Genomic DNA, 16190 nt, shown 5'->3' with positions numbered 1-16190 from the left:
CATGCAGTTGGAAGATGTTTATTTAGCAGTGTGGTGATGACTACTCTGCCTTTTCTGGTGGATTTGACCTCCAAACAAAAGGCCATAAAGATACTATTTGCCTGCTGAGAATAAATCCCTCTCTGCCCTAGGATGTAAAAGTATAGCAATGGTGATGTAAACCTGTACTGTTTGATTGGATCTATATGTGATAACTCCAGAAGTTTATCCTGTGACTCCTGGGTCACAGTATACTGGTGGACCTCTAAAAAATCTTTTTTTTTCCCCCCACAGGCTGGCTTGTGGACACAACTGGCAGCTATACTGCATCATTTCTCCTGTGTGGATTTTCTATGATATTTAGTTCAGCACTGTTGTGCTTTGCAAGACTAGCAAAGAAAATCAAAAGAACACATTTGCGGTCCCTGACTGGTAACACGGCCTTGAAACAGCACATCTGGACAAATGGGGCAATAGCTTATTCTGTCACAGCAGAATTAGACCAAAGGGATGTTGAATTTTTGGCTGTGGATACAAACAGCTTCAGCAACAGGTGACAAGTGCTGTTGAGATTCAGAATGGCACAGCCTGAGAGAGACGTGGCTCTGTGGGGTTACACTGTTGAAGATACTTCTCCTGTGAAACAAGACATCTCTCAATTAGATTTTTCTCTTATGTTTTAGTTGGCTTAAATCTACATACAGCAACAGTAATACCAAGTTAATGCAGTAATAGAAGAAAGCTAGACTGAAAATAGTTTGTAGATACAAGTGTTCACAGATTTATTTGAAATGCAATGTTGACTCCACAGGTATCAGTCACCAAAACTGAACAATAATATTTACATTGAAAAGTATTGTTAATAACAGAAGCTTTTTTGTGGTCTAGTATGTTTCAATGGACTAATCACACACACCACAAAAAAATCTCTACATTATCCGTCTGCATGAAACTCTTTGCAAATGAATGTTTCAAATGCCAAAGTCATATGTTTGTTTTGCTTTTGTTTTGTTTTGGTTTTCTTTAAAGAAAATCTGGCAGGAAACTGATTTATGCTGAAAGTATCTCTGGAGCAGCTTTAATTTTTACAATGTGCCTGAACTTTGTACATACATTACAATTTAATTTCAGATATGGTTTTAGACCTGCTTTACCATGTGCTCTATAGCAAATTTTACTTTTTTTTTCTTTTTTCTTCTGGATACCTTTAAAATTTGAATTTCTAAGCATTGACATTCTGGGTATGATCTTTCAGCTGATCCTTGTCTTGGAGGGTGGAAAATGTGCTGTGGTGGTGATGCCTGGAAAGGCTCTGCTACCTGAAGAGGAGTAAATTTATGCCATGGGACCAGGCATGCTGATAGACAAATGTGCTTCAACTGCATTAGTTGGAAGAAGCCCAAAGGCAGCCCAAGAGACCAGAGAGGCTCTTGTGTTTCCAAACATAGAGCCTCTTCCTCTTGTAAAATCAGCACCTATTAGAGAACTGTAGAGTCCATGCAACCAGATGGCTGAGAGATTGCCCTCCCCACAGGCTGATGGTGGAGAGGATGTTGGCAGAATTGTTTCTGTGTGTTACAGTGGCAAGTCTGTCTCTTTACAGACCCTCTTTTCAGAAGCTGTGTCTTCAGGTGGTGCCAATTGCTCATTTGTACCATCTGAAGAGCTATCAGGTCACTTTTCTTTGATGGCCAGAACACAAGGGCTGTGACTTGCTGGCAGTTTCCTGCTATTTGTGTGAGGACTATACTCTTGTTTGCTGCTTCACAGGAGCTAGGGAGTGAATGCAGCTCATGGAGTAACTTCCTGATGTGATGGTCTAATAAATACTCAAATTTTCTACATTTCCAAAGTGTCAGCACTGGAAAACTTCCTCAATACAAAAACATTCCACAACAAGTTACAGTGTTTTGATGCTGCATCAAGCTGTATTCTGTTCATTAACAAACTGATCAGAGTCCAAATAATTTTCATTTACACTGAACTAGTAGTTTTGTTGTGTGTTCAGTGGCTGCTCATTTTGTGTGTCCTTTTCCACTCTGTGCCTTGGAAGTGAAAGCAACATAGACTAATTTCAACAACCTGATTCAGACTAAGAGTACAGCCATAGGAGTATAATGTGTTTATATATATATATACACACACACACACATATATATGAATAGCATGTGTATCAGGTAGTTATATTGTCCAAGCATATTTCAAATATAACATATTAAAATTGTTTGTGTTTAAATGAAGTGTTTTCTCACTGTCCTGCTTCAGGAATGTAGTCAGAGCCAGCATCATTATCTATGTGCACAGATCATGGAAAAATTGAGAAAAATATTTTTAAAGCCAATGACATAATTTTTCTTCAGCTAAGCATGAAAATTGAGTCTTGGACCCCAGTTTAGTTGTTAACATATATTCATAAAAAAAGATAAAAATTATCCATGGGTGTTTTTTACTGAGTTAGGAAAAAAATTGGAGTTGGAAAAAAATGAATTTGTTTTATTAATCAGTACTGATGAATATAATGTTTTAGACTTAATTCAATATTTTAATATTATATTAAAAAAGTAGAGTATAGTGTGGTCAACAAAAAATATAATTTTCTTTGAACAAGTTATAAATTACCACTAATTTACAAAAATTTAATTACTTTGTTTACATCACATCCCAACATGTCACCTGTTGTTCATGTTGGAACTGCATATTGTAGAAGCCTGTTGGAATAATGCTATATGAGTTTTTATCATAGTAAATTATACTGTGTAATATATTACTAGCATATTATTTCAAGATTTTTTTTCATAGGCTTTTCCCTTTATGTATTTTAAGCAGTACTACTTCTTTGAAATATCTTATTTAGCAACAAACATTCAACTGGTTTTATCTGCAGACCTTTGGTAGAAAATGGTAAAATTCTTTCAGGGCTTTCTAACACTGTTTCTGCTCTGACTTAAGTCAATGGAGAAAAGCTTATATACTGGAATAAAGACATCTGTGCATAAAACTCACTGGGAAATAGCAGCCCTGTCATCAATGCCCCCACTAAGAAACAGAAGGAAGGAAGCATAGCAGGGAGTGACCTGCAAGTGGAAGAAATGGGAATACAACACAGGCTGGTGACGCATCATGCCAAACTTCTAACTCCTGCTCCACAGAGCCCAGGCTGAACAGGGCACCTCATCCTGCCATGTGAAGTATTTCAGGCAATGCATTATAGAAATCTCTGGCTTACAGTAGTTTTAAAGAATGATTTATGGTATTTATTTTTTTTCAGAGATCATAATATTCAGGCTGTCCTCCATGGAGGGCATTTCCTGGCATGGCTCAGTACAGGAATAAGCCAAGATAACCAAGCTAGCTGTGAACAACTTGCCAGATGAAAACTGCATGTTTGAGGACTTAGGGGTCTTTTCCACCCTTAATGATCCTATAATTCTATGTTCCCACCAGCCCTGATGGACACAGGCATTGATGGATATGAGCTTGGCAGGAGCACTGCACTGCTGAGCCTGTCTGGCTTCCCAGGACAGCATGGTGGGACTTGACTTGGGGTATCATCTGACACAGATTCTACCTCAAATGGATTCTACCTGGGATTATGCTCTGTTCTGTGCAGTGGATAGAAATTCAATGTGAGTAAGTAAAACTGCTTACAGCTGCTGAAGTTATCCCATATGTCTTCATTCCATGAGGTTTGAAATGGGGAAATAATAATTCTTTTGAAATTATTTATATTCTAGTGATAATCTGGAATATTTAATAAACAGTGCCTTGGAAAATTGTGTGAAAATAACATTGGAAAAGTCAAGTACCTTCTGTTGAAAAATGACTCCTTTTCAGAAAAAGCATTCCTTAAACATTCCTGTCAGATTGGATAATAATTTATCTCCTGAAAGACAAAGTCTGTGTTACTATACGGTGAATGTATTTTATATTGCCACAAAAAATGCCTTGTTTTCTTTCTAAAATGTTACAAATGTACATGAGAAGGAAGAGTCTGTTTTACTTAAACTGTAACACTACTTCAGGATGAGCATAGCAAAGTCCTTTGTGGGATTTGCCTCAATAAATAATACCTTCTTCTTAGTGATTATTCTGGTGTATTTCAGTAAAATTTTCCATATACTTTAGAAGGTGCTTTTGAGTCTTAAATTGGTACTTTCTGAAGGGTTATCTTCACTCATTTTTTTCCCATACACACCCATCAGCTTCAGTGATGTATTTATACTTGAGTGTGAATTGAGATGTGTGTTCATCCTCTGTGCAGTTCTAGTTTTGCTCAATGGATTTGGACTCTCCAAAATGTGTGTTTAATTTTGTCTGCCTCCCAAAGCTCGAGCTCAGCCTGCTCCTATGTGGGCATACCAGGCAACGCAGCAGCACCACCCTGTGGGAAATAACATTTTTCTTCATTTACAAGACAGGCAAAATCCAGAATGTTGTGCTTTTACAGAGCATCCCCAGGTAGCACTCCAGAGTACAAAGGAGGTGAGACACAACAAATACACATTTTGCATCACTATCTCACAGTCGGTTTCTTCACTGTGCAGATTGAGCTGCTACGACTCTTCATAAAAATTCAGGCTCACTTTTTTTTTTCTAAAACTATTTATAGGTTATTTCTTATTTCTTCAAGAAGGACTGGTCTGTCAGAACTGTTTCCAATCCTTCCTGTTCTCCCTCCTCACCCATCCTTTCCTAGGTAGGGTTGTTTTTGTTTGTAAGAGAGAAGCTGGCAGGTGGTGGGGAAACAAAGGTGGATTTTGCTCCAGCCCTTTCTTAGGAAAAGGGTGTTTGTAATTATGCACACTTGATTGCTTTTGCTTCTGTTATGAAAGACTCAATGAAGGAAAGCTGAGAAGGAAGAGCTTTATTGATATTTTGTGGTCTGGCATTGCTGTTTTGCTTTCTTTCATGGCTTATCATGAAGACTTGCAAGCCTTCATGGCTTGTCTGTACAGAAGTGCTGTTGTGGGTGCTCCTGCAATGCTCCAGGAATGCTCCAGGATGGCTAGAAATTAAAGTGCACATTCCTCCTGATGGGATTTGTCACCAGTTTGCTTCATCTATACTGGTGGATGGGGCTCAGAAGTGTTTTGGAAGTACAGCAGTAGTTTTTCCCTGAGTAGTTATTGTCTATCAAACATAGAAAACTTTTTTTACTAGAAACTATAAGGAAAAATAATAAGAATCAGAATAAAATTTTAAGATCACTTTCTTCTCCTCCCCTCACAGCTTCTTTTCTTTCACACCAACCATGTACAAAAAAAATTCAGTCAGTTTACCATCTTTCAAATAGTCTTGCACCAATTTACTTGGGAGAGGAGACTTCTTTCTTCAGTCTATGGAGATTTTTACACAAGAAACAGTTTTCTTGTGGCCTCGATGTCACAGTGATCAGCTGCCTGGGAGAATGGAAATATGATGTCTATGTAAGAATCCCTTCTTCAGTTAACAGTTTTCCCACAACTATTATTGAGGGCCATAACAACTTATGGGGCACACTTTAAAGATTATAACTGTTTAAACAAAAGAGTTGTTCATCTTTGAAAACATAGGTCTTCTTCTTCTTCTTCCCTGGGGGCAGCAGGGAACTTCATGTCCTCTCTATTCAAGCTTATGGGATAACAGTCATTTCAATATTTGCTTACACTTGCACCAATTACTTTGATCATATGTACAGTTAAAACATTCACACACCCTCTAAAATATCTTTATGTGTTATAAGGAAACCAGAGTCTGTTCTCCATAGCATAAAAAAGAGAAATTTCAGTCCACGATTCTCCTCCTTCCCTCATTTGAAAGACCTGACTCTTCCTTTTGTCTGACCGTGGTGTTTTTAGGCTCTTTTTGTGCATATCATCATCTTGGTCCTGTTCTTTCACTCAGGAGAGAGAACAAAGTATCTGCAAATCTCATTCTGAGCAGTGAAAGACTTAATACTTTGCCCAGACAGCAAATGGTCCTGTGATCTCATCCAGGTGGTGGCCCAGAGCTATTTATGATAAAGAGACTTTCATGGCCGCACTGGGGCTGGGCTAGGATGGTAAGAGCCCAGGCAGAAAGCAGTCATGGTAGTTCTGGCTCCATTTGTTGCATTCAATTCTGGTGTGACACACATTTATTTTATTCAGTTTGTTGTTAAAGTTGTTATAATGGTTTGTTCTTATGTACCTCTGTGTTTTCCCTAAGTTGGTTTGTTCCTAAGTTGTATTCACCCCTGAAATCACCCTGTATGGCATTTCCTGCCCCTTGTTCCAGTACCTTCCCTGTCCATCATTGTAACCTGCCCCTTGTTCCAGTACCTTCCCTGTCCATCATTGTAACCTGCCCCTTGTTCCAGAACCTTCCCTGTCCATCATTGTAACCTGCCCCTTGTTCCAGTACCTTCCCTGCCAGTCCCCAGTCGCTCTGCCCCCTTGGAAATCCCGTGATACTCGATGCCCCATTGGCCCATGCGACCCTTTCTCCTCCCCCTGCTTCCCTCATTGGTTTGAACTCTGTAAAGAACCTGCCCTTCACTCCTCCCCTGAGGATCCCTTATGGGTTGATTGTTTGTACCCACCCCCTGATCTGTCTCTGTATATAATCCCGGGCACAGCAATGTTTAGCGCACTTTTGCTCCTGAACCCTTCCATCATAGTAAATGTTGTTGGAACCTCAGCAGCTGAGCTCCTTCTTCTCCTCCTTTTCCTGACCACAGCTGCTGACCACACTGTTGAGCAGGCAGCTCAAGAGGTTGTCCCTGCAGTGAAGCTGCACTGAGGCGCTTCAGCACACCTGGCACGGCACCAGTGTGTCTCCATTGAGCCAGCCCAGGCTCCAGTGGTCACTATTCCAGCCGTGGACTGATGGTCTTCCCTTCCCTGTGCCCAGCACTGCCCAGAAGGCAAGGGTGGGGCTTGGGGATGGGTCTTGGCCTTGAAAGAAAAGAGCCCAGCTGGCTCTCTCCCTAGACCCCGTGCTCCTCTCTCCCCCAGCTGTCTCTCCCCAAGGCCCCATTCTGTTCACTCTCCCAGCCGTGTCTCCCCCAGGCCACACGGGCGGCAGGGCAGGCCTGGCTGAGCCAAGGGCTCCCTGGCCATGCTGGGAGGCCATGGATTGTAGCCCAGGGCCTCCCCTCCCCTTTCTAAGGAAATGGCCCCTGGTGCCTTCCTGAGCCCTGTGTCAGAGCCACCCACCCCTGCCCAGCCCGGCCCAGGTCGCGCAAAGGGCCTGGGCCGGTGTTACCTTCTGAGAGGCCAGAAGGGAAAGAGAATAATCCTGGGGTTTTTTGTCTTTACATGTGTGTTTCACAAAGACACATAAACTTTTTCACTAGTGTAACAATGTGTTAATATTAAAAATCAGACTCGGATTGGTCTTTGTCAAGTTCAAAGGAGGCTGTCCAGGTCTAAGCAGGGAAAAGTTTCAGGAAATCTTTAAAAACCACCACAGCTGTTGAGGTCATTTCTTGTGTGCTTGCTATCCTTGGCTTGTTTCAGGAGCATGGCCAGAGCCATCTCTTTGGCATCTCAAAGACTGCCTCTCTAGATGTTTGCTGTTGTGGTTCCTCACAGGGTGTTTTGGGTAAACTGGACAGTTGCTGTTCTGGGCACAGTCTAAATCTTTGGCTCAATGCATCTGGAGCCAGCTTTGCTGAGAGCTCAGGGAAAATAAATGGGGCTGTCTCCTCAGCTTTTTATATCCCACCAAAAATCTATTCTTCTTACTTTCCTGAATGTCCATCTGTCTTTATTTAATCTACTAACATGAAGGCTGAAAAAAGAGGAACTGAGAAACTCAGAAGCAACAGTTTATGGACTCAACAGACTTTAATAGTTCACAACAATAATACATATTTTGTAAGCTTTCCAGAGGACTAGCTGAACAATGTTTGTTTTTCATAATTAAAAGAGCATACAAAGTAATAAACTGAACAAGCCTTCAACAAAAGTTTCTTATACTTAAAGAAGTTTCAGAAATTGTATTGGTGTGTAACCATGGCCTTCAAATGCACAGGCATAATGTTACAATATGATTCCCTTACCTTTTTCTCAGTAGAAGTTAATATCTGATTTCAGCATAGAAATTCTTTGTTCTACAGACCATCACTTAAATGCAACATTTATACCCATGTTAGCATTAAAGACTGTTAGATTACCTATAAATTCATAATATATATATGATATACTTATCAAAGCGTGCTTTCTGTTAGCAAATGAACAATCACTGTCTGCAGTTTCTATATTATGACCAGAAAGTGATGCCACCTGTGTTCCATCTGGTCATAATGCCTAACTTCAAATGAAAGGCAAAAACCAAAAAAAGTGTTGAGAGTCTTCAGAAACCTCCTTGGTTTGAATGAATTTTTGGTATGTAGGATGATTGTGAGCTTTAGCTTGAGATGGAAAGTTGTAGCTCAGCTAATGCATTCAGATATTCTTTGTTGTTGGGATCCAAAGCAATGGCTTTCTCATAGCATTCAATTGCTTCTTGTTTCTTACCATTTAACTTATGAGCGAGGCCAAATGTACCAAAATCTGTGGCTTGTCCTAAACCGTTCCTAATTTTCTCTTTCAACAATTTCTCCACAGCTTCACTGCACTGTTTTCTTTTATAGGAATCGTGTTCCATTTTCAGACCTTCTATGTAATACTTAATGGCTTTTGATTCTGACTTCATGTCAAACTGCTGAAAATTTGCATAATTGAAGTAGATTTCTTGTTTGACACCACAGGATACATCATTTCTCTGGAGCACTTTCTGAAATATCTCTTCTGCTTCTTCAAACCTCTTGCCTAGTGCATATATTTTTCCTAGGTCACTATAAACACTAAAAAATACTGGCTTTTTGTCTATCACTGTTTTTAAATGAAATATGGCAAGCTCAAGGAGATTGTCCACTTCCTCTTGAGGTGGGTATCTTGCCATTTTCAATTCAAGGATCTTGAATTTGTAGCAGAGTCCTAGTTGATGATGCACAATGACAGAATTTGGTGTCAGTGCCAGGGCTCTCTTCAAAATCTTCACAGCCTTGTCTATTTCTCCTTTCTTTCTGTAAAAACTAGCAGCATATCGCAGGAAAACAGGAAAGTCGGGGGTTTTCTGCATTCCTTCTTCAATGTATCTCTCGCCCTCTTTGGCTTGTTTTAATACCTGAAGTTGTAATGCCAGTAATGCCAGAAGGGTGGTGTCATTTGGGTTGAGTTCCACTGCCCGTTTCAGGGCCTCCAGGCAGGGCCACGTCCCTGTATTGTCCCTCTTAGGGAAACTTCCCAAGCGAAACATTGCTATTGCATAGCCAGCATTAAAATCTGGGTTATTGGGCTCACTCTTCAGAGCATTTTCAAAACAATCCTTTGCCCTCTCAAAGTAATTCCCCCCAAAACGTAATAATGCCCATCCTTGCTGTGCATAGACCTCTGGAAGCTGAATCTTCCCATGAGCAGTACTTGAAAGCTTTTTGCAGCTGTTTTCCACTTTGCTTGCATAAGTTTGAGCTTCTTCATATCTCTGCATGTGGTAATAGATCCAGGCATAGTTCCCCCAGGTAACAAGACTTCTCCTGGCAATTTCACCTGGATGATGTTCTTGAATAGCTTCTTCAGCTTTCTGGAGATTTCTCAGGCCCTCCTCATTTGAATTCTTTAGGTGACATACATAGGAGAGCATATTATAATCTGTAATTTTGCATTCTTTGACAAACTTGATGTGATCAAGTACTGTTTCCTCTAGGGCCTCAAGAACTACATCCTCCTTCTGCAAATTCCATGTAAAATGACATTCTAACTGCAGCAGGGAAGTCTTCAAGGAATCCTTGGAATTGGTGCTAGAAGAAACCAAAGAAAACATTGTTTATATCTGATTGGCTTTTTGCTATTCTTGTTTTTAAACAGGGCATGTACTTTAAAGGCAGGCAATACCTCACCTGGTTCCCTTAATCCACAATCAGATTTGAAACAAGCCAAAGCTGTAGGGTCTATAGTGCTGAATAGTGATTTTAGCAATTCTTGCCAGTGTGTGAGGGCACCTCTTACATAGGAACAGATGTTGCTGTGGATGTTAAATTTAGGGCTGCTCTCTGTAGTAAAGCGGGCCAGCCCTTGGGCCTCAGGAACATATTTCCTGTGCTGGGAACAATTGCTGAAGCCTTCCCAAAAGATGTCATTGCATAAGATTCCCTTAAACTATACAGAATGTGATTTAATTTGTCTCCTAAACCTCTGTGTTACGATTTGTACTATAGATTTAATTTTAAATGTCCTGCATTTTTGAATCCTTATGTTCGATCATAGCACCATTTTTATGTAATGATTGTACTGATTAAATGGTTAATGTATCCAGGAATTGGGTCCCAGATTTCACTAGTCTCTCCATTAACCAGCCTTATTAACCAGACCCTGGTGACATAGAACTGCTCCTTAATACTCCTTTATCCCTGTTGTGGTTTAAGCCCAGCTGGCAGCTAAGCATGATGCTGCTGCTCACCCATCTCCCCCAGTCCCCCAGCAGTGGAATGGAAAGGAGAATCACAAGTGAAAATTTTAAGTTAAGATCAGAATTCAGTAATTTTTTCTAACTGAATCAAAATAAAATATAATAGTTGTTCTATTAAAAATAATGATAAAAGGAAAAAATAAAATTGAAAGGAAAACGAGTGGTGCACAGTCCAGTTGCTCACTATCTGCTGCCCGGTGCCAGGTTCTGTCCCTACACCCCAAATCTGCCCCCTTCCAGGTAACTCCCCTAGTTTATATACTGGGTAAGATGTTCCCTGGTGTGGTATATGCCTTTGGCTGGGTAAGATCCCCCATCTCAGCTGTGCTCTCTACAGCTTTCTTCTGCACCTCCTCACTGGCAGAGCATGGGGCCCAAAGAAATCCTTGATTATGATAAACACAACTACAAACAAAATGTGAGTGTGTTCTCACAAAGTTGGCATAATGAACCTTAAACACTGTATCAGCTACTGAGAGGAAATAAACTCTACAGCACGTGAAATCAGGACAATCCCTCTCCACCTTGCAACAGCTTTTTTTTTTTCCCAAATGGGGCCTGGGAGCCACCAGGCCAGGGTGTTATTTGGCTTTCCCCTGGTGCCATTGCCTACCTGTGTCCCTGTGTGGGAGCACAGATGGGCCTTTGTCACACATTCAAGGGGACACTTTCAACACAGAGATGACATTTTAGTCCACGCTGTGCTTTCTCTCAATTAAAGAAGCAATGACACACAATTCTATTACTGAGGCTTCTCTCAATCCTCCTTTCTTAGAAAGACTTCCTTGCTGTCCCTCCTGTAACACCTAGCAGGTCTAACAGCCTGTGTGAAACAGCATGTGCTGCTGCTCACCTGCAAAATCAAGCCTTGTGGGTAAAAAAAGGACTGAGCGGAAAATTGCAAGATTGTGTGGAGGTAAATCAAGGAGGAATGTGACAAAGACAGGTTGGAGAGACAGATTACACCTCTTTGGCTGGGCACCAGCTGTACCTGATGCAGCCTGGATTTCATCCTGACACAGCATGCACAAAATTTTTCTCACTTTCTGTTCCACTCACAGAGACTGAGCCTCATTGGAGAAGCAACAACAAGACAACATTCAAGAGCATCCCTGTTTAATTATGATTCCTCTCTAAATGTTCTGTAAAATATTTTCTGTTGTTTGGATGCATGTTCCTCGCTGCTTACATTTAAATTTATTTTCCATTAAATAGAGGAAAAAAAGCATCTTTCAGAGGCTGGATTGCTTTCTTACCTCATGGTTTTTCTTTTCTGCTCACTTGTCTCCAAGAATGCTCAGTGTCAAAAGAGTGCTACCCACTGTTGTTATGCTTCTCCTTTTATTTGATCCCAGCCCTCATGTGATCTCTGAGGAAATTTCTGAGAAACAGAACTTAGCTTTTTCGTGGCTTTCCTAAAGCAGAATAGTCGTTCTGCAGCTCAAGAATCGAAACTGATAAGACACAAATCTGCTCTTGTTCAGCCTGGCTCTGTGTCAAGTATTATTTGGTGCTGTGGAGAATGCAGCAGCAGCAGCTCCTAACGCTCCCAGCGTTTTCTATGTTCTAAGGCAGAGACATCCATGATAAGGAGAATATTGCAGGCTGGTGTGGGCTGACCTGGTTATCACACAGAGGCTAGGGAAGGGTCATTTGTCCCTCGTGCCTCTGCTGATGCATCTTTGCACAATTCTGGGCCATGCTGCAGGCTCCTGATTTATTGGTGGTGTGTCCCCCACATAACACATGCACACAAACAAACAAACCCTTATCTCCCCTCTCTGCACACCTTCATCTTGTGCCTCCACACCACGATGTCTCTGCTACTGTACCAGGCCTGTGTTTTTCTGCACTATGCCATTGTCCAAGAGTTCTAAATATCCCACCCACAGGAAATGTTTGTTGCTGCTCTTTACATAAACAAACCCATGACTGTCCTTTCCCAAATCAAGTTAGATCCAGCCAGTGAGTTTGAGAAAGTGCTGTCACAGTTGTGCAAGCAAAACAAAGCTGCAGGCAGGTAAGGACAAACTGAGCAGGTTTGTTCTAACTGATCAGACCTGGAAGCCTTGGTCCCGAGGCCGTGCAAAGCTGGTGCATGGCAAGAGCAATGCCTGCTACAGGCTACACACATGGCAACAGAGATGGGAATGGCCTGGGGACTGGAGCACCTGTGAACAAGTAATTCACTGATCCTTAGTTTGAAAAAACAAACAAACAAAAAAACAAACAAACAAACAAACAAAAAAAAAAAAGGCAGAGCGGACTTTGTAGAATTGACTTTGGAGGTAACGAAGAGAACCAGACACAGATTGTAACATACATAATTAGCACTACATATAGTAAATTCAGATGCAACCTGAAGCTGCAGGTCATGGAAGAAAAAGAAAGGTGTAAAAGGGATGTTAACACACTTGTAAAAATGACTTAAACTGAATCTGCTGAGAGGAAGAAGAAACCAGAACCATCAGCATGACAGCAAAGATGTTAGTAGCTGGTAACTGTTCTTTCCCTTTTTTATTCTTCTTCTCTTCTTTTCCCTCCTTTTCCTCTTCCATCCTTTCCCTTCTTTTAAAAGAACCCAGCAAACCAGTCTTCCATATTAGAAGTTCTGGTTTCTACTAGAATGTGGAGAGCCTTAGTAACATACACACACAAACACACCCCCAGCCCTTGTGTCTCATTTAAGTGTCTGTTTGTGTGTTTGTGTGTTTGTGTGTGTGTGGAGGGATTGTTGGAGCTGATGGTTCAGAGCTCAAAGATCAAGGTTAGTACAGCTACTACTCAGAGTAGCATTCATGATTCTAGCAACCTGGTTTTGGATAGGTGATGAAAAGAGGCAGTGGATTGAGTAGGAAAAGCATCTACACAAATCCATGTATTTTACGGAAAATAGACGTTGCAGATAGTTACAGGAAAAAAAGTGTTTGAAAGGTACTGGAATGCCAAAACCAGAAGTGGACACTCATGATTAACTATGCTATTATTATCTATGAGTTTCTTGTCTCTGCTTCTGTGTCAAGCATCTGTTTTCCTTGGTACACTGCTTGGTACAAATAGGAAAATGCAGGCATCTTCCTTCTCAAATGCAGAACTTTGCCCTAGTTTCCTTGCTTTTTACTAATTTAGTTGTATCTTTATACTATGGTTTCACATGGATGCCTATTAAATAGAGGAAATGCAGAAATGTGCTGAATATAGGATAAGTAAGAGAACAGTTGTGCAATGCCTTTCTGCAGCCATCTCTGTAACTTGCTGGGCTCTGCAGAGGAAAATTCAGAAATCTTTCTAGAGCTCTGCTGCTTTCACTTCAGAGCAAGCTGTAGCTGGGCTGACTGCTCTCAGGGAGATCTGCACTGCATAGCAGCAAATGCAGAAGCTTCATTCAATTAGACTCGTAATGCTTTCTAGAGAAACAGAAATGTTTCTGTTCTTGATGGCCTCTTGCTTGAGCACTGCGTATTTAGTATCAGTTTTCTGGCTTATTATTTGGATAATACTATGGGCCTGGGCAGAGTTACACGAATATTTATTTTAAAGGACTGAATTTGTGCAAGCTCAGTCACACATCCCCTGACCAGAGACACGCTTCTGTGGGCAATTATAGCTGTGCAATGCAGTGCCTGGAAATCCGTTGCCTCTGAGCACGAAGAAGAAACAGGTTAGCAGGAAGCTGTGATGGTAACCGTGCATGCATTTGTATACGGTTTGATACGTTAGGCAGTGCTGGAAGTGACATTTGGGTGATGTGTGTGTGTAAGAGCAGCAGTGATGGCTGTCAGCACTGCAGGTCCCTTGGGAAGGATTAGGAGGAAGGCAAATTCTAAATTTTAATGGATACAATGAAAACTTGTATTAGTAGAAACAATACGGAAAAATAATAAATAATAAAAATAATTTAAAAATAAAAATAATAAGAATCAGAATAAAACTTTAAGAACACTTTCTTCTCCCCCTCCACAGCTTCTTTTCTTTCACATCAACCATGTACAAAAAAAATTCAGTCAGTTTACCATCTTTCAAATAGTCTTGGTCCAATTTTCTTGAGAGAAGGGACTTCTTTCTTCAGTCGATGGAGATTTTTACACAAGAAACAGTTTTCTTGTGGCCTCGATGTCACAGTGATCAGCTGCCTGGGAGAATGGAAATATAATGTCTATGTAAGAATCCCTTCTTCAGTTAACAGTTTTCCCACAACTATTATTGAGGGCCATAACAACTTATGGGGCACACTTTAAAGATTATAACAGTTTAAACAAAAGTTTTCTTCATCTTTGAAAACATGGGTCTTTCTTCTTCTTCCCTGCAGGCAGCAGGGAACTTCATGTCCTCTCTATTCAAGCTTATGGGATAACAGTCATTTCAACATTTGCTTAATCTTGCACCAACGTCTTTGATAATTTGTACAGTTAAATCATTCACCCACTCTCTAATATATTGTTATAGGGAAATAAGAGTCTCTTCTTCCATAGCATAAAAACGAGAAGTTTCAGTCTATGGTTCACTTCCTTCCCTCATCTGGGACCTGACTCATCCTATTGTCTGACCTTGGTGTTTTTATCATGTTTTTATGCATGTCATCATCCTGGTCCTCTTCTTTCACACAGAAGAGAGAACATAGTATCTGCAAGTTTCATTCTGAGCAGTGAAAGACTTAATACTTTGCCTGGACAGCAAATGGTCCTGTGATCTCTTCCAGGTGGCAGCCCGGATCTATTTATGATAAAGAGACTTTCATGGCTGTGCTGGAGCTGGGCTAGGATGGTAAGGGCCCAGGCAGAAAGCAGTCATGGTAGTTCTGTTTCCATGGCTGTTTTTGGTCCTTTGCTACATTCAATTCCCGCTGCAGACTGATGGTCTTCCCTTCCCTGTGCCCAGCACTGCCCAGCAGGCAAGGGTGGGGCTTGGGGGAGTCTTGGCCTTGCCAGAACGGGGCCCAGCTGTCTCTCCCCCTAGACCCATTCTCTTCTCTCCCCCTAGACCCCATTCTCTTCTCTCCCCCTAGACCCAGTTCTCTTCTCTCCCCCTAGATCCCATTCTCTTCTCTCCCCCAGGCCCCATTCTCTCCCCCTAGACCCCATTCTTTTCTCTTCCCCAGGCCACGTTCTCTTCTCTCCCCCTAGACCCCATTCTCTTCTCTCCCCCAGGCCCCATTCTCTCCCCCTAGACCCCATTCTTTTCTCTCCCCCTAGACCCCATTCTCTTCTCTCCCCCAGGCCCCATTCTCTCCCCCTAGACCCCATTCTTTTCTCTCCCCCTAGACCCCATTCTCTTCTCTCCCCCAGGCCCCATTCTCTCCCCCTAGACCCCATTCTTTTCTCTCCCCCTAGACCCCATTCTCTTCTCTCCCCCAGGCCCCATTCTCTCCCCCTAGACACCATTCTCTTCTCTCCCCCAGGTCCCATTCTCTCCCCATAGACCCCATTCTTTTCTCTCCCCCTAGGCCCCATTCTTTTCTCTCCCCCAGGCCCCGTTCTCTTCTCTCCTCCCAGGCGTTTCTCCCCCAGGCCGTGTGGGTGGCGGCGCAGGCCCAGCTGCCTGGAGCTGCTCCGGGCCGGGGCAGGGCAGGGTTCTGCTGAGCCAAGGGCTCCCTGGCCATGCTGGGGGGCCATGGATTGTAGCCCAGGGCCTCCCCTCCCCTTTCTAAGGAAATGGCCCCTGGTGCCTTCCTGAGCCCTGTGTCAGAGCCACCCGCCCCTGCCCAGCCCGGCCCAGGTCGCGCAAAGGGCCTGGGCCGG

General features: G+C 42.1%; 2 protein-coding genes across 3 annotated transcripts in view; one reads left to right on the top strand and one right to left on the bottom strand.

Annotated features, from left to right (window-relative positions):
- Positions 1-4059, top strand: part of SLC16A12 (solute carrier family 16 member 12) — a 34139-nt gene extending 30080 nt beyond the window's left edge. For both annotated transcript variants that reach the window (XM_056494790.1, XM_056494791.1), the window contains exon 7: positions 274-4059. In XM_056494790.1, the coding sequence (XP_056350765.1) occupies positions 274-536 (263 nt within the window). In that variant the 3' untranslated portion in view covers positions 537-4059. The remainder of the gene's footprint in view (positions 1-273) is intronic.
- Positions 4060-7768: 3709 nt separating this feature from the next.
- On the bottom strand, positions 7769-11828 carry LOC130254793 (interferon-induced protein with tetratricopeptide repeats 5-like). Its single transcript, XM_056494789.1, has 2 exons — positions 11709-11828; positions 7769-9784 (listed from the first exon to the last, which is right to left on the bottom strand). The coding sequence occupies exons 1-2, from the start codon at positions 11711-11713 to the stop codon at positions 8350-8352; spliced, it is 1440 nt and encodes a 479-aa protein (XP_056350764.1). The 5' UTR covers positions 11714-11828; the 3' UTR covers positions 7769-8349.
- Positions 11829-16190: the final 4362 nt, after the last annotated feature.

Source organism: Oenanthe melanoleuca, chromosome 6 (genome assembly GCF_029582105.1).
Source record: "Oenanthe melanoleuca isolate GR-GAL-2019-014 chromosome 6, OMel1.0, whole genome shotgun sequence".
NCBI classification, from domain to species: domain Eukaryota; kingdom Metazoa; phylum Chordata; class Aves; order Passeriformes; family Muscicapidae; genus Oenanthe; species Oenanthe melanoleuca.
Note: the sequence above shows the minus strand (reverse complement) of the source record. Positions and strands in the feature narration are given on the sequence as shown.